At 39.4% G+C, this 20,775-nt stretch overlaps 2 protein-coding genes across 2 annotated transcripts; both read right to left on the bottom strand.

The window, feature by feature from the left end:
* Positions 1-737: 737 nt before the first annotated feature.
* Positions 738-2,457, bottom strand: LOC130095266 (myeloid-associated differentiation marker-like protein 2). Its single transcript, XM_056261957.1, has one exon. It carries the CDS (start codon positions 1,743-1,745, stop codon positions 834-836), a length of 912 nt encoding a protein of 303 aa, XP_056117932.1. The 5' UTR covers positions 1,746-2,457; the 3' UTR covers positions 738-833.
* A 4,186-nt stretch (positions 2,458-6,643) lies between these two features.
* Positions 6,644-17,166, bottom strand: notum1a (notum, palmitoleoyl-protein carboxylesterase a). The gene is made up of 11 exons (XM_056261952.1): positions 16,631-17,166; positions 13,113-13,165; positions 12,922-13,017; positions 12,336-12,396; positions 12,145-12,203; positions 11,175-11,277; positions 10,902-11,093; positions 8,910-9,007; positions 8,673-8,820; positions 8,520-8,567; positions 6,644-7,374 (listed from the first exon to the last, which is right to left on the bottom strand). Exons 1-11 carry the CDS (start codon positions 16,981-16,983, stop codon positions 7,068-7,070), a joined length of 1,518 nt encoding a protein of 505 aa, XP_056117927.1. The 5' UTR covers positions 16,984-17,166; the 3' UTR covers positions 6,644-7,067.
* Between the last annotated feature and the right edge of the window lie 3,609 nt (positions 17,167-20,775).

The following is a 20,775-nucleotide window of genomic DNA, read 5'->3' as shown; positions in this document are numbered from 1 at the left end:
AAGGCTAGATGTCTCGTCCGCGCTGCTGGCCAATGGAGGTCGACGTCCGCACCTGGCGGCCATCTTGTCACAGGCAGCTCGCTCACTCGTAACATTGTGTTTTAATGGTGCATGTACTTTTTAAATAACCATAACTTGCTAAATTTTCTACCAATTTTCAAACGGTTTGGTTTGTTATAAACGTCAGAGATGTAGTTACGACACTGCACACGTATGAATAATAAGTGTATCAATAAATAATCATCCAGAATTATTGCCACGTTTATTACGTTTGTAAGAAACTAAACCGTTTGTAAATCCGTCAAGATTTCAATGAGATAAGAGTATTTATGTTCGTGCTGATCACTCATCTTACATCAGGCACCACAGAGCCCGCCAGAAAGCTTGCCTGTGACAAGATGGTCGCCGGTGATGACCATAGAGACTCCGCCGTAAGACATCTAGCCTTTATTATGGGTATCTATGTTCAGACTCATCCAGGCAAGTGTGTTGGAGCTGATTACAGCTAAACTCTCCAGGACGTGGGCTTTGGATGGACACCCTTGTTTTAGGGTTACAGTGACAATGAATTGCAGAGAGGCATTGGCACAGAAGTTATTTCTACATTAGTATGCAACGAATCTACTAAGCAAAGTAACTATTCATTAACACAATGAAAAATTCAATCCCAGCAGTTCAAAAGTCCAAACATTTTCATTCTAACCAACAAAAATGACAAAAAAAACCCCAAAAAACAGAAATTATACTAGTACACACAGCTGTTTTAATTGGCATGTCTGTATGTAACTAATTTCCGGTATTCATAAATCCACCGGATTGGAGAAGAGATGGCTTTATGCTGATGAATGCGAGACGAACCGTATTCTTTGAGAGTACACCAGATCGGTGACGTACAGCACCAGATTGGCACTGGTGAACACGGCGATCACCAACTTGCTGTCCCAAGGGCACTTTCCTCTCGGACAGTCTCCCGGTCTCCCCGGGGATCCGTACTTCTTATCGAAACTGAACACCGGCCAGATCACGGCAGCGCTCAGATACAAAAGCACCGCCAGGAAGGTGTAGACGACCACGAAGCGGTCGAAGGGGAAGCGTAACGAAGACGTCCTCCCAGAAACGGTGAGCGCCACGACGACTACGGTCACGGCGAAGCACAGGCTGTAGACGACCACGCAATATTGAGTCGGGATGTGCCGGTTGTATTCGCTGTCGTTGGCCAGGGCGCCGAAGATAATGCAGGCTATGAAGGCTTGGACCACTTTAAGCAAGCCGGATACGGTGGCCATATATCCGACCACATGCCCCGGTTTGGCCCGTGTGATAAACACCTCGGCTCCGTAGGCGAAGCAACAGACGCTTGAGCAAACGGTGACTGCGATTCGGTAGTTCCTCACCTCGCATCCCTCGGATGGGCACTCCGACCTGAGGAAGTACACGGGATACACTATCGACGCCGTGACGTACATGAGAGTGGCGAGCATGGCGAAGGCCACGGTGAAGTTGTCCCAGGAGATAGGCATGCACCCGTGAAGCCTCGTCACGTCCAGGGTGAAGACCAACAGTGTGACGGCGAAGCAGAAGCACCAGACGAACATGCAGAAGGTGCCGTAGGTGGCGCTGAATCCCGCGCTGTGGGCCACCAGGGCCATCGTGGTGCAGCCCAGGAGAAGCTGGAGCATCCGGGCAGCACCGAGTCCCGACAGCACCGCTGCCTTGTTTAGGTAATGACCTCCTTGGGGGTCCATGAGCCGTTTTTAGGTGGATCTAGATGACCGAAATCCACAAACCTCGCCCTTTTGCCTGAGTCTTTATTTAGGGTGCCTTAATGACAAATCTCCTGTACTGCTTCCCAGCCCTGCTTTATAATTACTGTCGAGTGTGTGGGATCGGATTACAGCTGAAACTCTGGATGTGAACGGACAGTGCTTTTAGATTTCCAAAAGACAGACGAGCAAAATATAGCAAAGCAACAGTTTGAGCACAAGAGAATTGTCTTTTAAATTCAAATCAAATCATCGCTGTTGTTTACTTCCAAAGTTCCAAAGTTCCAAAGTTCCAATCAATCAAATTCAAACGGCTCCCTTACAGCTGGAGTCTTAACATAGTCACCTTCTTCTCGCAGGTCTTCTCTTGGTGTTTCTCAGTCGATCTATGCAGAAAGTTCCCTGCGAGTCGAATGTCACCTGCTACAGCTGAAGCGTCTCTTCATAATACAGAAGACGAGCAAGCTCCCGTAAATATCCCACATGAGATGGTCTCCGTAGGTTCCCAATTTCTTCAGACAACTTTTATCACTGATAACCTTTAGAACTCTTGCTCTCTCTCTCTAGCACTGTTTCCACTCTCACACACACACTGGCACTGGGCTTCGAGTTGAAGTGTACTAGGGAAAGCGGTTTTAATGAGTGTGTTCTGCCGAGCTCAGGGCCACGGGCTCCACCAGCTCTATAAATAGAGCCCTATATTCCACTGTGGAATGGGGTGGGAATCCAAATGTCTGCGTCAAGCAACAGTGCAGGGAGTCGTCTTTCATATGGTTGCAATCTGTGTGTGTATGTGTGTGTGTGTGTATTACAAGGTATAGGCCCTGGCACATCTGCCTGGCTCAAAGGAAAAGTGCATTGTAATGGCCCAAGATTGAACAGCTGATGAAAGATTGCTTGTCAGTTTTGTATAGGACTATTCAGATCAAAAACACAATTTTTAAAAAGTGCCTACAAAAACATTAGCCAATGCATTCTTTTATTGTATTTTATTGTATAAGTTGTTGCTTTTCATAATTAGATACTATATTTAAATGCTTCATCTACAGTAATCAAAATGTCCCAACAACTGTCACTGGCCCAGTATCATCCAAAAGGTAGTGTTGGGGAAAGTTAATTTTAAAAGTAACGCATTACAATATTGTGTTACTCCCTCAAACATTAACTTATCGAGTTACTTATTTACTCGGGCTTAGTTGCTTGCTTGTTTTTTAATAACAAAAAAAGTTTAGCAAATGTAAATTGCCTTTCACACCAAAAGTGAAATAAATAAGCCTCAGGCTGAAGGAAATGCACATTCACTCCTGTACAGTAGAGGGCGCCGCTCAAACAAACCTTTCAGATGTTCTGCCATTCTGGATCAGAGAAGAAGAGGATGCAGGAGAAGTTTAACACTCTTACTTTTGCAAATAAATAAATAAATAATAATAAACAAATGCGATGTTTATCTAAAGTAATGTTTGCTTATTTGTAAAGTTGAATTGGATCATTGAAAATCAATCAAGACAGTCGCTAATAAAGTGAGATTAAATGCATGAAGTATATTTGTGTAATTTCACATATTTAAGTATTGCAGGTATGCATAATATTCTGAGTTTGCTTTTACAGTATTTGGCAACACTTTATTTCGATAGTCGACTTTAATGACTGCTAGTTGACATGTAGTTATTTATAGTTAATAGAAGTTTAGAGTATTAGTCTGCTTTAAACTGTCTAGACTGTCTGCTTAATATCTGACATTGTACTGACTATAAGACACTTTACAAGTACATTGTAAACACCTAACCCTACCAGTCTACTGATACTCTAATGAGAGTTAGTTGACATGTAGTTGCAGTTACTTATACAGTTCGTTATTCATTTTGAGGAATACTAAATCTGTTTGAATACCTGCTCACATTATTGTAGTCTACATCTACAATAACCGTCATGTTCACACACAGCACACACAACGCCTAACTTACCCACGATATATCTCAGCATGGGGACAGGAGAGCTGTCAGTCAATACATGGGAGAAAAAACAATAACTTGTGTCAATTTGAAAAAGTTACTCAAATATTTTGAGGTAAATGTAAAAGTAATGTGTTAGCCCCAACACTGCTAATATCTACACTTGTGTACCTTTAAGCTACTAATAGATGCACAGTGTATTAGTTATTAAACCCTTTCTCTCCAAACACTTGCCTCCAATTACTGTTATATCCACATTTCACCATTCAATCAATCATAGAACAAGTCCTATTGCACTCAATAATATGATATATTGACCAATTTTGGAAGCAAAATGGGTTCATAATTCACTAACACCATGAGATTGGGGCTTTGGGAGTTAAACATGTTAAATGAAAAGGCAATATGAAATGTTTGTTTGGAATAACTGTAATGTTTTCTCTCAGGGACACATACATGCATTCAACACAAGGAAAAACAACAGAATTATTTACAATTTACAAAGAATCACTTCTCTGTGAAAATAGCATTATAAATATGATTTACATAAGAAAATAAATATTCAGCTTAGCCATGTAGATTGAGTTTTCTGTTAAAAAATATGTTACAGAACAAAATAGCAATTAGTAATACCTTCACATCTCTGTTGTTTTCTTTTCTCTTGGTTGGTTTATTTAGTTTTATTTATTTTTTTCCCCATAAGACCGCTACATAAAAATTATATTAAAAAGTAATTTTCTATTAAATATTTTAACAGTCTAGAATGTCTTCATTTGACAAGAGTCAGCTGTTAATAAAACCTATACATAGATACATAGCATCTCTCCCAATTGAGTGAGAATTTGCATTGATAAAAGTGTGATCAACCATCATCTTACTGTCATGTCAGCACAACGGTGGTTTGTTACATGAAGGGGAATTGCACCCGAACAGTGTCATTTTGCTTATTTTACCGATAAGATACTAAGAAAAAGATGTCCCAAGAGTTGAAGAAGATGAGTGAACTGAGCGAAACCCCCCTTTTAATACAATGTGAACAAGTTAAACTGAAGGTACACCAAAAAGGTTTGGAGACCAACCTGAGCAGGGTCACATTCAGGACATTGTGTGTCTAAAATGTGACTATGAAAACGAGGATCTGTTTGCGGGAAATTTACATTTCATCCAGGATTTGTGAGGATGTATGCATTTTGTTCCATAGAGAAATAGTTCTCCCAAAAATACAAATTCTCACCCTCATGAATCATTTTGAACAATGTACAACCTTCTGTTTTACATACAAACACAAGTGGATTTATACTGCCCAAAAGTCTCCAAAAAGGCAACAAAGTTGCCTACTTCCCTATATGACTACTTCCCTATTGTCCATGCCATGCTCCGTATTGCCACGTCTTTCACACTTGTGTTCATGTAAAAGGTTTGACGTCACTCATGCCAAAGGGCATTGTTTGCGGTGTTATTTTGGCCACAAGTGAGATTTGATAGCTACGGCAAAATGGGAATAAATGCCCATTCATATCAAGGACTATAACTATAACGATAAAGACTTATCGCTGGTTCTGGAAGATTTTTTTCCATTCATTTTCCCATAGGGATTTTAAAAAAAAGTCTTTGTTTAACTGTTATAAGCCATGCACCAAGCTATGAGGTGAATCATAACATTACAAACTTCGATGTTAAGACAGTATTTTGAAAATTGGACGAAATGACAAAAGGTACAAGACTGTGGACTTAATGCCTTTAGTGTGGGAAAGAACTATTTTGTGTCTATTTTGCACTCTTGATATGTTGGTGTCGCCCCTTCATTGCTGTGCATCGTGGCTGATATGTAGATTGTACACAAATAATTCTCTGTATTTTTGCCTATTTCCCATTCATTTCCCATAGCAGTCATTTTTGACCGCGAACACCACAAGTGTGGCTTTTTTTTTTTTAACAATCATTTAACTTTTTCAAATTAAGTCACATTAGTGACTGCCGCAAAGGTTACAATTATTTTTTACCATTCCGATGAAGTAGCGTTTTTTTTAATTTCGAAGAAATGTTTTTTCGCTCTAAAATGACCGAACACCAGCAGAGGGTTAAACACGATTATTTTAAAACTAAGTTGAAATATCGTGGTCTAATGGCTTCTAAATAAAAACCCAAAATAACATGGATTAACAACCTCTCCGCTCAAAGTAGGGCTGTCTTTAAAGGTTTATAAGTTATCGTTAAAAATCCATTTCCCTATGGAGAAATTGAATGGAGTTTTTACTTCTGAAACCCGACTGTATCGGTATAGTTATCTTTATAGCTATTGTTCTTGGTACTGTTGAATGGATTTTGGGATATAGTGTATGACTACTATGATACTTTTATTGTGTTCTTACATCCTTTTTGGCTTTTGGCAGTATAGATGACCAAACACTTTGATGATATTGAGAAACAGAAGCTTGAACATTCTTTGAAAGTTCTCCAGTTGTTTTCTACGGAAGAAAATCCATGTTTGGAATGGCATGGGAGTTAGTTAAAGATAACAGAATTATTATTATTATTAAAGGACTGACTATTCCTTTAAATATTATTATAATCAAGTCATATTATATTTGAAAATAACTTAGCCGTACCCCAAGAATGATGTTGGGTTTAGAGTAGGTGGGTTTAGAGTAGGTGATCCAGTGCTTTCCACACACGTGTGTGTCTGTCTGTCCCAAAGTTCCCGTTTATACGATTCTTTATAGTCTTGAGTAGATCCATATATATTTTACATGTACTTCATATAATCTGCGTTACAGATTATAAACTCTATATTCGATAATACATCCGTAACACTCTCTCTGAATGGACATATAAAACTCTAATAAACTGTGGCTAAATATATTGGTAACAAAAAGGAAATAAGATAAAAACCACAAAGCAAACAACACAGCTGAAGATCCGTAAAACTGGATTACATTCGTGATACTTTAATAACCAAAAGATAAATTAAGAGCAGAGATGCAGGTGTACCTTGTCCCGGTTTGCATGGTTTTCCTCAGTACTTTAACCCGTACTGTGTTGGGAAGGTTTTGAACAGTCAGCAGCCCATGGTTTAACTGAGGTGGATCTGACAAGGGCTCCGTTCCAAATCTCTGTTTTGGGCATCTCCACCGTCTCCAAAGCTGCTCAGTGAGGACAATTTGCATTGGAAATGCATACGCTGGACTTTTAAACGGATCATTAATGAGGGGATCTGGAGATGGAAGCCCATAGAAATTTGGCACAGAGCCCCGACTAAAGGCAAGGCTCAGCCTGAGGTCAAAGCTGAGGTGGGTGAAGGGCTTGGAGGTATCAAACGGACTGATGGGAAAGGAGCGAGTCCTTTTAGCATTTAGCTGCCGCTGCTGAGCATGCCCAGTAGTTTACTCGGGTCCATGCCCTGCTGGTGGGCCATCTTCTGCACGTCGAAGCCCATGTGCATGAGGAACTGGATAACGTTCATCTCCTGTCCCGTCGACTGGTCTCGGATTGTTGGGCACGTCGGGTTGCAGTGAGGCCATGGACAGCTGTCAATCAAGTGCATGGGACAGCCTTTGGGAGGGGATTTGTTATTTCTGCTGTTGTCCTGTAGACTGCGATCCCAGCAGTGGAGCGCTCTGGGTAAAGACGTGCCCTTGACTTGAACGTCGGTCCAGAAACTACAACAAACACAAGAGGGCAGAACTACTCAATGAGTGTCCCGTTCATTTGACTAGTGGGAAAAATAACACTTCAAATATGATTCAATGACTTTTCACCCTACTATTTACCAGGTATATCCTTTTAAAAAAAATATATATATATTTAAAGGCCCCTATTATGCTTATTTACAGGTTCATGGGCTTGCTAGAATATGTTTACATCATTTAATGTTCAAAAACAAATTTTTCGATTAATGTCGATTTACATTGTTGCAGCACCTGTTTTCACCCTCTGTCTGAGAAGTCTGTTTTTGTTTCAGTTTCTATAAAACCTGGGGCACGTTCAAGTTCAAAACGGTGTGCAACGTTTTGCTACGGTTTCCGGGTTGAACGTCATGTTTCCTGGAAACGGCGTAGCCTGACTACGTCAGACTTCGTACTTCCGCTCTATTTCAGTTCGCTTCTGTACTCAGTCTGAGACATCGACATGTCTCTCAGTTTTCCTCCGGCCTGAAAACAGCCGGCCAATCAACGAACAGAGGGCGGGCTGAGAGCCGTGACGTAGACGCTAAGCGCCGAGTTTAAGATTGGGGAAAACGACCGCTGATATGGAGACACGGGATGCAATTCGCACTGTTGTGGAGAATATTCCCGGCATTTCCAAACTGAAGCCCGAACAAGAAGAGTGTTTTGTAAACATTTTGAATGGAGGTGATGTAGTGGCCCTACTCCCGACAGGTTTTGGTAAATTTTTTATTTATCAAATATTACCGATCGTCAGTGAGAAACTGGGGAGGCCATAGTTGTAATTGTGTCCCCTTGGTTGCACTCATGGAGGATCAGGTTAAGGAGGCAGCAAAACTCGGTCAGCCATGTTCACTCCGGTATTTCACTCGATGGTTTCGTTATGTGATTGGCTTACGGGTAACCAATGATTTTATACTTCAGACAAGCGCCCCCCGCTTCAACTAGACCTCACCTCTTTATTTTGCGTATGCCTTGGGCGGGATGTTTTATCAAAGGTTTTATCCTAAACACAGTAGAACGTCAGGTAAAGTGTATTAATTGCACTTTATTTAATTTGAAAAGTGCAAATCTACTCCTGAACTGACAGCACACTTAATCTACAAGTAGAGATGCACAAAATCAAAGAGATCACTTACTTTCTTGTTATGAATTCGTGCGAAAGGCAAGCTGGAGCAAACATGGCACTGCAGGGGAAAAGCAGATCATCAGAAACAGCGAAAAAGTGATATTGTGAAGACCGCATGAATGCTCATTCAAAGTTGAGTCTCTGAAGGGCCGGTCATACTTACGGGACGTCCTTCAGAGTGTTCCTCAGCTCCGTCCCCAGATTCTGGATATAACGCCACTGGCCCTCTTGAACGGGCTGACCCGTCAGATGAATGTTGTCCACCGTTAGCTGGGCTTCATCAAACAGCCACTGCACTATAAACACTGGACCTGTAATAAAGAAACATCACACTGGGTTAAACAAAGCAACCAAACTCAATGGTGTCCGTAAAGAACTAGTGGATGGTCCCTGTACTCACGTTTAATGGTAGGATAAACTTTATACCCAAAGAAGCAGTTCCATTCTTTTCCTTCATAAGCCTGTCGGCATCGCTCCGGTACAACACCACCCCAGTATCTGTCGACAAGAAGTTCATGACTTTATATTTACCAATATTTGGTGTGATGAACATTTGAACTTGAATGAACGGCTGGTAAATTGTCTGTTCAGACGATACAAACATTTGCATGCAGTTGTATCCTGTGTTGTGTGATAAACAGCTCAGCTGTCTGAATGCCTGCTTGAAAACATGTAAATACTATTTTACTTTCTTCGCCGTGAAAAGCGAGTGTCCGAAACTGAAAACTGTGCAGCAATGGCCTTGTATAGTGCTCTATTTCAGGCTTTTATTCATAAGTATTTTCATTCAGCCCAATGCCATTTCTTTCCGCAATTTGCGGAAAGATTGAATTCTTGAATGTGATTGAATTGAATGTGAACAGGACTTTAGTTTGATCACTTCTCACAAGAAGTTGGGATGGTATCAAAATATTTTTTATTTCATTTCAGAGATTTATCCACTTTTAGTGATACAATAGTGGTACAAAGACATGAAATGTGCATGGTCTGTTCTGAAGGTGTGGAACGAGTCGAGTCCTCTTTAAAAATCAAATGTAAATACAGCACATCGTATTTCTGCAGGAACGATGTGACCCACCTCTCTGAAATTCTCAATGGACTTCATTTAGTCACTTGCAACAGCCCATCACAGTTAAAATCAATGGACACAGATAGCAAAAACTCTACAATGTAACCGTTCTTAAGGTTTGTTCAAACTTTTTGTTACTGGTTGAAAAACTCAATGCAGAGTTGTAGACAGACGTCAGTCACAGAGCAACACAAACAAACAGCAGCCATATTTTATACTGCATTCACGACATAACTACCATAATTAAGAGATGGCAACCCATGACGTTCTACCTGGAACTCGGATTTATCCGTTTTTATGTCAACACTGTCAATGCTGAAATTAATCTGCAGCAGTCAGGTGGCACAAGTAAGAGCTCTGTAAGTTGTTTACGTTCATTATTATTGTAATGTTACGTGCTTTCAGACATGAGGTAATTTAACGTAGTCTCTCGTCTCGTGACACTTTGCAGCCTCTGCTCTCATGGGCCCTATGTTAAGCATCTAAGCACATGGTATAAAGCGTACGGCGCAAGTGCACTTAGGACGTGTCCGAATCCACTTTTTCTAGTTTAACGACGGGAAAAATGGTCAGCGCCCCCGACGCATGCTCTAAAAGGCTTGTAGCTATTCTCTTAATGAGTGATGGGTCTGTTTTGGGTGTAACGTGCAATAAACCCATCTCCCATTCCCTTTTAAAGCCAGTTGTGCTCGCGCCATGGCGGATTCACTATTTACATGGAGGAATTTGATAGTGGAAAGACCGAACGCTTCTCCAGAGCGCAAACGGATCTACTCGTGCGCGAGGTTAAAGCTGTGTGTGTGTGTATGTGTGAGGTCAAAGCGAGCAAGGAGACCATCTACGGGACAAGCCGGAATCCACCATATCTTTATGTACACAACAATAATCTTTTACATTCTTATCCTTTTAGTTGTAATATTTGGCATGTTTGTGTGCTGCTGTTAAGCAGAGTGTATGCACGTTGTGGACCCGCCTAAAGGCTCATATTACTAACGCGCTCTTTAAATAACAAAAATAAAATATTGTGCCATTGACTTTAGACCAAGTTTATGTTGGTCAATGGCGCAGTCTATTTCAGTTGCCTCAAAATAGCAAAGTGCCATCAATGCGCTTGAACACACCTCGTTTTCAGACCAGGACGTAAAAATGAAAAACGCGTCGGGCTGAAACTAGCAAATAACACTCACGTCGCGCCTGGCGCTGCATTGCCCCATGGGCTTTGACATTGGAGACGCTCTGAAGAGACAATGGGATCTAATGCTTTCAAAGCTAACTTAGCGTCTCCGCCTACCCTACCTTTAATGACAAGCGTAATATTCTTACTTGATTCCTCTCTTGATGACCTCTGTGGGTGCACAGTTGATGGTGTCCACACAGTCAGTGCAGCGGTATTGTTTGTTGTCCAAGAACCAGCCCGAATCAGCCAGACCCCTGACCTGGATGTTTGTGTGACCCAACTCCTCCAGGAGCTCAGATACTGCGTCCACGTTCAGCAACACCCCAGTGCCGCCCGCGCTGTGCACACGACACACACACTTAGTCAACATCAGTCACAGACCTCAGAGTCAGAAACGATGGTCTGTATTGTGGACTCACCTGCTTCCCGCTAACAGCAGTATCTTGGCATTGTCCAGACCCTTGGTGAGCAGGTCCTTCACCACTTCCTTTATGATCAGTGAACCCATGAACGCATAGTCATCTGTACACAATAAACAACCCATTAATGAACGGCCAGTGCTAACTAGCTTATAACAGCTATAAAAAAGATCAGGTCTAGTTGTTAGATGGCCACTACATGAAAACTATAGCATCCTACTGTACTACTACAGCGATGGTATAAAGTGGTAATATATTGGCACTGGCATATGCAAACCAACAGTTTTGGGTCATTAAGAATTACAAATTATGATTGTAAAGTGCTTTGGGTGTACAGTAGTACATATGAAAGCGCTATACAAGTGTCTCATTCAAGATATTAATATTGAACATTTATTCAGAATCAGCAAAGATGCATTACATTGATCAAAAGTGACATTAAAGACATATATAATGTTACAAATAGATTTCTGTGTTCTTTTGAACTTTTCTATTCATCAAAGAATCTTGGTTCCCAGCGAAATATGAAGCTGTTTTCAACATAATGATAATAATCAGAAATGTTTCTTCAAATGCATCATCATATTATACTGATTTCTGAAGGATCATGTGACACTGAAGACTGGAGTAATGATGCTGAAAATTCAGCTTTGATTACAGCAATACATTACATTTTAACATATTCACATAGAATATTATTATAATTTAAAATAACTATTTTCTATTTCTATTTATATTATTCCAAACTTTTGAACGGCATTGTATCCATAAGTCTGGGACCACTAGTGAACATCTTATATTTGGCATTCCTATTATATTTAGTACATCATTTTTCACTACAGTTCTCTTGCACTCTTTTTTTCCAGGTTAAAGTACAATAATCTTTTCAATGTAGTTTAACTGCCATTTGGACCATACTATATAACATAGTACACAATATATAATCTTTTATATATATTTTGAATCTTACTTTGATCAGTTTTTGGTGTGGCCCCACTCCATACATCACTTGAGCAGTATGGGATGAACCTGAAACGTGATAAACACAAAGACTTCAGGTCCAAATTTGTGCCAACGTAACCGTCATGAAAACCACCCCGTTTCATCTCAAGCGAAGAAAAAGAGTATTATTTACACGAGTATTGACAGAGAGATACTCACACCATGTTGGCATTCCACCAGTGTGGGTTTTCCTCTGGAAGTGAAGACAGTATTCCTGTGCCTGAAGTTAAAACAAAGACATATAGAACTATGAAATAATGCAAAATAACAGAAATGAGAATGTTCTTTCTATAATGGTTTTGAAATCTAGTTTATGTGTGTTTATCGTGCCGAGAATTTGGCCTGAGTTCCAACAAAGTCCATTTAAGGAAAGTCATTTCACTCGGCGGCCATCTTTGAAACACCTCAGCTATTTCAGTCATGCGAGTACACCTTCAAATATCTCTTTGAATGCGGAAACATCACATTTTCCAAAGCTCTTCCACACAAACCTTACGATTAAATTTCATATTTGAAATCGACAATGAAATTTGACAACAACGGTCTCATCAATTTTGTCTTGATCATCCAAATCAAAGGCAGCCGCAGTGATGCAATGACATTACCAACTGGTGATTGGCCCTTTTATTTAGTAGACGGGGCTTATTCCGCCATATTGCATTTCTGTATAGCTAAAGTCTTTTGGTGTGAATACTGATACTATAAGCAATGAAACCACTGTTGACAGACTGTTGGCATTTCTAACCTGTCTTGGTTTGTGGCCATTTGGAGGAGCTCATGAGCCTCCTCATGGTCTCGTATCTGCTGTCACAGTTCTCCTTGTTGAAGCAGTACCAGCCTCCTGCACAGAGACGCATGTCACACACGTTCAGCATCACATGCGCACACAGCGGTCGGTGAAGAGATTCTTCTGATGACTGAAAGCATCACACTTACCCTCCAGAAATATTAACCACCTTCTGCTTCCTTTGGACTCCTTCAAGTAGTACCTACAGTAAAGCAGACAGCCATTACACATATACTTACAGGCTATGTGTGCAAAGCACTGCCATCAGCTCTTACATACATCAATTCAAGTAACAATTCAGTTTATAGGTCTGACTTGAACAGTTTCTCAAGATATACGCAGTTATTGTCAGCAGGTGTCAGCATTATGTCAACAAAATATGAGTCTAATCCTAAAAAAATACAATGAATGGATATAAAGCAGAATGAAAGTCTCACAAAGTGTGATTAATTGAACGTGCATGTACTTGAAGTGTACTTCAGATCTTAAAAGTATATATTTTTTTTTATCCATTTGCAGATAATACAATTTTAATTGTACTTGAATTGTATAAAAAGTGAACCATGAAATGTCAAATTACAAATTTTACCTTAAAGTACATTTTAATTTCTTTATGTTTTAATAATCTTTTGTTGTGTTTTAAAGTAGTAGCCTACACTTAATTTGATGCGTTGACTAACATACTAAACCATGTGCAAAGTCCTTGATTTCAATTTGAACTGTAGTGTCTAATTGGATATTACATTTAAAGATACAATATTTAATTTATACTAAATTACAACGTGTATTAATTACAAAAATATGTAAACATGACACACAGTTTCAATAGAAATGGCATTAAAGTATGTTTTAGTGTACCATAAATGCTTGACAGACAGTACATTCAACAGTACAGCTAAACCATATTTCAACAGAATTATGAAATTACACATAAAGATGTACTTAAGTGGGTCACACAAAACGTAAAAAATCCATTTGAAACTATAATAAAACTACATTTTCATTTAATTGCAATAAATATGCAATTAGGCCAAGTGTCTGAAAACATTGCATTTAGTTGGCACTTAAAATATTGTTTTAAAGTATATTATTTCGACTTCTTTTTCCACAACGGATGATGGACTGAGAGGTGATGTCCACCGTATCCACAAGAGGGCGTTCAGATATTGCATTAACTCATATTTCAGCCGCTTGCTGCTTGTGTGAGAACAGTTACAGTAGTGGCTCCGCTCGTTGCTTTGAGGGGCATCAGTCTAACATAATTAAAGACAGCTTTAATTTGCATCCAATTTATGCCACTGGTGACCGCATTTTTGGCATACGGTGTACATTTCTCACTATTACCCACCTCACCACTACTTACACGCTAATGATTTATGTTTCATTGCATTGCAGCTTATAAAGCTCAGGCGGCAAGCGCTCATAAACTTAACGCGGACATTCAGTAAAGGTTCCTATAAACGCTGGAAAATTAGGATAATCCTGATCCTACAAGCTTTTCTGTGATATTGAGTTTCACAGAACCTCTCAAGTGATTATATGATTCCTAACATCAGGATTTTGCAAGAAGTCATAAACAAATGAACAGTTAATGCCTATTTGCTACTCAATATATCCAGATATTCACATCTTAAAGATACTTTGCATGTACCATAATAAATATTGTCAATTACAAAAGGCGGCGAATATGAAAATCCATTTCCCTGGTAATATTCTTTAACTCCGAAACACTGTGATGTGCATAAACGTGATATGCATGAAATATGCTTAATCTGCTTCATATAAAGAGTTTTTGAAAGTAACGATCATAATAGCAGCAGAGTTGCATGAATATAAGGCATATCAAAGTTTTATATAAAGGATCATGAGAGTGTGTTCACTGTATAGCAAGAGTCAAAAAGATCATGTTTAATGAAGGCTTTCTTCACAAGATGTGCAGGATAAATAAACCGGTACAAGATTGATTATTTATAGATATCACTGTTGTTGTTATAGATTATTTAGCACTGTCAACATCAGCCTACGCATGATATCGTCAAGAAAAGAGTACTTACACGCAAGCTGGCTCAATTCTGAACATCTGTCCCCACTTTTACTTTTTACAAGAGTCTAGATTCAGTGCTTAAGATTTAAGTGTAAGACGGCAGAGGCTCAGGTAGCGTCTGGTGCCTAATCAATTATTCATATGGTAAATAATGCACATGGCACTGTACAAAAAATAATATGATCAATAAGTTGTGACAACATATGTTTTTTTTTTACATCGCTTTAACTCAAAATAAGTTAAGCAATTTTCATCTTTTTTTACAAGATTTACAAGATTCAATTCACTCATTTTTAAGTCAGTTTAATGTAATTTAAGTTGATATGACTTAAACATCCAAGTTGATTGTACTTAATTTAAGGCAATATTTTTTTTTACAATGTAATCAATTATGACATTTACAATGATATTGTAAATAATGCATATGGCAGTCATTTTGTAGAGTCTAAACTAAAGTAATATACGGTCTCAATATCACAAAACATGACAATCAAGCATATATGCTTTTATTAGCTTTCATTAGAATTATATATGCATCATAGTAATTGGGCATTTTAGCCAAGTAGCTTGTGCTGTTTTGACCTCAGTGTCTTGAATTGAGTTTCAGTCTCCAGGTATAGGCTACTAGAGCGGGGTCAACAGTAAAACACTCTTCGCTTCAACACTTGGGGGTTGGGGGGGGAGGAATGTGAATTGGTCATTGGAAAACCCCTCAATGATTGGCCATTTCTCTGGGGAACACATGCTCCTCCTGGTGCTTTTGGACTTGTTCTGATGTTTGCAGAGACACAGACAGCTTTTTCTCTGATTGTAACAAAAATAAAATCGATATAAATTCTGAATGATCAGCAGTGGCAGGTGCACAACAGCCAGTTGGAGAGATTAAATCAGGCGTTTTAATGTCACTCAGTTGAAAATCATCTCACAAGCAGATGTTAGACACACTTGACCAACGCATCACATTAGAGCAGGTATTTCCCTTACTGTCCTCAAGCCCCGCCCACCTGTCACTGTATTACTGTTTACTCCAGGTGATTCTCTCGCTATCTCAACCTTGCTCTGACAACACCTTACATTTGTATGTTTGGTTTAGTATTATTGCTTTAAAACCTGATTTTACCTAACTGTCAGGTCACTGTCTCTCATGTTAGGAGATGCTTAGACTGTAGAGAACACAGCTCAATAGCAAGTCATTTATATCTTAATTCATTCATTTTATTTGCCGCCATAAAGCAATGAGATGCAAAAGTCTTAAGCGCTTGGAGTTTAAACTCCAACTAAAATCAGGAAGCAATGACAGAAATTATTGTAACAAGGTGGGGAAAAAGGTTCCAGCTATGCCATAGAAAAATGATTTTTGGTTCCCCAATTAACATTTCATTAAAAATAATATGCCTCTTCTGACGATGAAAGGAACTTATACTGTATAAGTTCTGACAGTGATGGCTCAGTCAGTTTTACTGTAAGCTCGCAACAATAACGGTCGAGATTATTTGGCGTGAGTCGGCGCGCGCGCGCCTAGATGATGCCGCACGCGCCTGTGATGCCCAAATACTGTCCAATATAAGCATCCCACTGTTGTGTAAGCTAACGTTTATTATCGTAACCGACGTGTTTTCTTACCCTGCTGGGGTCCCGTCGTTACAGGTGACTGATGTATTCTCCAGGAAATGTAACTTCATGTCGTAGTCGAGCTTCTGCGCCGAGCACGGGTACAGAGACTGCGCGAGGTTCTTCACCTGAGTCATGAAGTTGTCCATGTTTTCTTCCACGGCTGTGAAATCCAGTGAGAAGCTCTCGGTGGTTTCGGCGCGGTCGCGGGACTGCGCGGAGGGGAGCACGCGTCGTGGCTGCGGGTTTCGACCTCCGCGGAACCTCCGCGCGCCGAGCGCGCCGCACTGGATCAATCCCAGCATCACAGCCCAATGAACGACGCTCATCACCCGCACGCTCCTCTGCGACGCCCTGCACTTCATCGCGCGCTCAGAAGAAATCCTGAGGTGCTACTGGAAATCTGCACTAGCAGTTACACACACACACACACACAGTTACACAAAGCCCAAAGGTGTGGAACAGGTGAGCTTTCTCAGTGCAAAACTTGGAGGTCCTTTAAAGCTTTTCTTGTTGTTCTTTTAGATACTTTATACACTTTCCTCCACTGACACGAACACTCCTCTGACTGTTGCGCGCTCCTCTGTTCAATACCTGTGTGTGTTTAACCCGCTCTGGGTTTTAACCCTTCTCTTTTTCCCGTGAACCAATCGCTGTGGAGGGGCGTGATCCAGTGGCACTCATTTCTGTCCTTTTCATTTATTGAAAAAAAATGCTCATAGTTTTGGTTCTTTTGATCTGCAATATTTTTCTTGATGTGGTCGTTTTTTATTGGCATTGAAATGCCTGTTTGCTAATCCACGCGAATTTATAGAGTGAGAATAAGACTTTTCTGACACTTGGCTCTTGTGGATTGGGGAAAAAAATCTATATAAATATAGTAAATGTATAACAAATAGCGTGAGAATTTACAATCAGCGGTGGATAGGCTACTTTATTATTGGTGTTATAAATTTTGTAGTTTATTTAGCATATAATTTAAATTTTACAATGTAGGCTATTATTTGGTGACTAAATGTAGCTTTAAATACAATGTACTAAAAATATGCACTCTAAAAATGCTGTGTTGTTTCAACCCATGTTTGGGTCAAATTTGGACAAATCGAACTGTTGGTTTAAAACAAAAATAGAATTGTAAACCCAACGGTGTTGTCCATATTTGACCCCAAAAAATAAACAATATGATCAAGTCCACTGTTGGTTTAAACGCTTTAGTTTAATTTTTAAACCAACTTTGTATATTTGAGCGAAACAGTTTAATGTTTCAGTTAAATTTGTAAACCCAACGGTTGGTTTTCTTCATAGCCTATTTGACCCAAACATGGGTTGAAACAACAAAGGTTTTTTTTTTTTTTTTTTTTTTTTTTTAGTGTGTGTCTATTACAGGTCCAGCTACCTATAGTCTGTAGTCCTGTGAGAACAAACTTTTTTACTTTCATAATGGGAACGAAAACTTGTCTAAGTTGTGCGGGTATTTTTGTCAGTGCAATATAAGAGATTCCGCGCCTTTTTTATCAACTGGAGTCTGTTGACGAGGGCCTCTGAAGATCAAAGGAGTCCGCGTCATCACTCCTCCACCCTCATGGAGACCCTTCAGACTTTCCCTCTGCTGTATATTTGGAGTCGGATGGGTACCTCGCACCTAACTCTCCTTTTTGTGGGCAAATTAAATGTTTCATTATTTTATACTGGTATAATTTTGACGGTGTCAGTCAAACAAATAACAAACTCACACTTTTCGTTACCACAGCTCAAAACGTCCTGCTGTATCCATCCATCTTTGCTTGTTTAAATTCGAGACCTTTCTCTCTCCTTTGCAATGTCTTCATTAAGTGTTTCGCGCATGGCGTTGGTGTAATGGGGTTCGCTGAACTCCTGCTTCGGCCATTGAGCACGCGGTGGGATTAAAGGGTGTCAAGTGGCTGGTGTTAACGCGACACTTAACTTTACACAAGCCTGTTGTTTCAGAGCAGTGCTTTCACTTTTATCCATGCAGTGCCGTGGAAACGGGGGAACTCGCCCATCGGCGTCGATTCATTCCGTCACTTGCCGCCAGTCTTCTTTTGTTCAGATGCTAAACACTTGGAGAATAGTCCAGTCACCCGCTATTCAGACGCAAACCATTAAACACTCAAGCCCCCATAGTTCGTCTAACCATGGCTCCCAAAAGAACATATTTGTACATTTTATAATATTTGGACATGTGATTGTAAAATGCTAATAGATCCTGTCTACACCTGTGATTAGGAGGACACCTGAGGGACCTTGAGAAATGACTTCATACAGCGTCTAGTACTGCCACACCAATTAGCCTAAGTGTCTCTGGTGCTCTTCAGTCACTTTTGATCGAAAAAAAGTACTTTTTTTCTTCATCTGAAAGGTAGGAAACTTGGTTAAGGTTTTGGCTCTTGCTATGTGAAAAAAAAAGTCATGGACATGATTCGAAGATTTTGAACACAAATTGTTTAGATTAATATATTTATTTATGAGTAAAACATGTTTTTTTTAAAATATAATTTAATATATATATAAAAAAAATCACAACAATAAACTAAAATTCTGTAACTTTTTTTTAAGTTGAACTTTTTTTCACTTCAGCAATAATCTGCCAAGTGTGGTCTTTGAAAAGAGATCAAACTTAAGTCTGTGCTTAAAGCATTCACGATTTAAGTCAGTTTAAGTTGGAAATTAAATTTTCAGATCTATGCTCAACAAGTGAATAAATGGATTATAAATACAGCGTAAATATAATTTAGTGGTATAAAATCCCCTAAAAATACAAAATGTTAAATAATAAACATTATCGAACTAAAATATAGAACATTAATTTAATTTAAATAAAAAATTACCAGCACAAAAATTACCTGTTTATATATATTTATATATAAACATTTTTTTTAACCCTCTAGTGCTGGTAATTTTATTTATATAATATATATAAAACTTGCTTGCAGATGCCACAATAATAAATTTTTACAATACATTTTCATGTGTATTTTTAAGTGTCCATTTTTTTTTCACAACAGAAAATGCTGTCAATTTAATAATAGTAAACCAATAGTAGTGTAATATTGCCCATTTAGCAGTACATATTAAATCATGCTGAGATTGTTACGTTTTGCTGGCGTATGTCGTAAAAGAAAGAGTGATGCAAGGAAATTTATTTATTTTAGTCAACACGGAGATAAACACAGAACAACGGCTCATTATTGGCTAGTTTCTGCGTCAGCGTCACACGACCAGCGTCGGCCAATAGCGAGGCAGCGTTCTGGCATAGAACCATGAAGCGCTGCACTGTTTACGTAAAGACTGCAAGTGTGTGTAGAACTTTTGATTACTCGATGGGACACACTTATAGTCTTGCAAAAAATTCAAGTTTTTACAGAGGGGGTTAGAGGCACCCTTTAACCCCCCTGGTCGTTTTACTGTGTGCTTGCAAACGACTTCAACCCCCCAGCAGTGAGCTTTTATTTATTATATTTTCAATACTTTGCATTTTAAAATAAACTTCTACATGTCTGTTCAGTTGTCGCTAACAGAAGACACAAATTTAAAATGGTGGTGCTTCTATAAGTGATGAAACTGTTGCAAATGTTGTACAAAATAGGCAAATGTTCTACACATTCCATACTCATATTTGCACCAATAAAAAGTGCAACACTGTATGTTTTTACTACCAGTACCAAATTATATGTACCGGTATCTATTAATTTAAATTACAGTGGAATGTTTTCCACGACATCTCACGATTCCGGGGCACATGAAATCCCAAACATAATGCATGATGGGATACGCTTAGCCTCGAATACTGCTCCGATGCGGTATTTGAGATGGTGTGGGTCCAGTGTGCATTAAGGGCACTGCACTTTGGCATTTTTAAGACATGGGACAGTCTTGCGCACTTACTTTCTGTTGCGTGCACTCGCTCTCAAGTGGTCAAGACCAGAGTATTTGGGCAAGGAAAACGTCAACAGCATAGGAGAATGACGTGGAAGAAATGGTTGAATAAAGTCGTTATTTGGGGGGTGGGGTTGCTCAAAAATAGTATTCTTGTCGCTTCATGACATAAAGGTTGAACCATCAAATTAATTATTTTAACAATGTCTTTACTACCTTTCTTGGCCTTGAAGGTTGCAATGATGTTACAGTCTATGGAG

Source organism: Rhinichthys klamathensis, unplaced genomic scaffold, assembly GCF_029890125.1.
Source record: "Rhinichthys klamathensis goyatoka isolate OS25496 unplaced genomic scaffold, OSU_Roscu_1.1 h1tg000189l_1, whole genome shotgun sequence".
NCBI lineage: Eukaryota > Metazoa > Chordata > Actinopteri > Cypriniformes > Leuciscidae > Rhinichthys > Rhinichthys klamathensis.
Note: the sequence above shows the minus strand (reverse complement) of the source record. Positions and strands in the feature narration are given on the sequence as shown.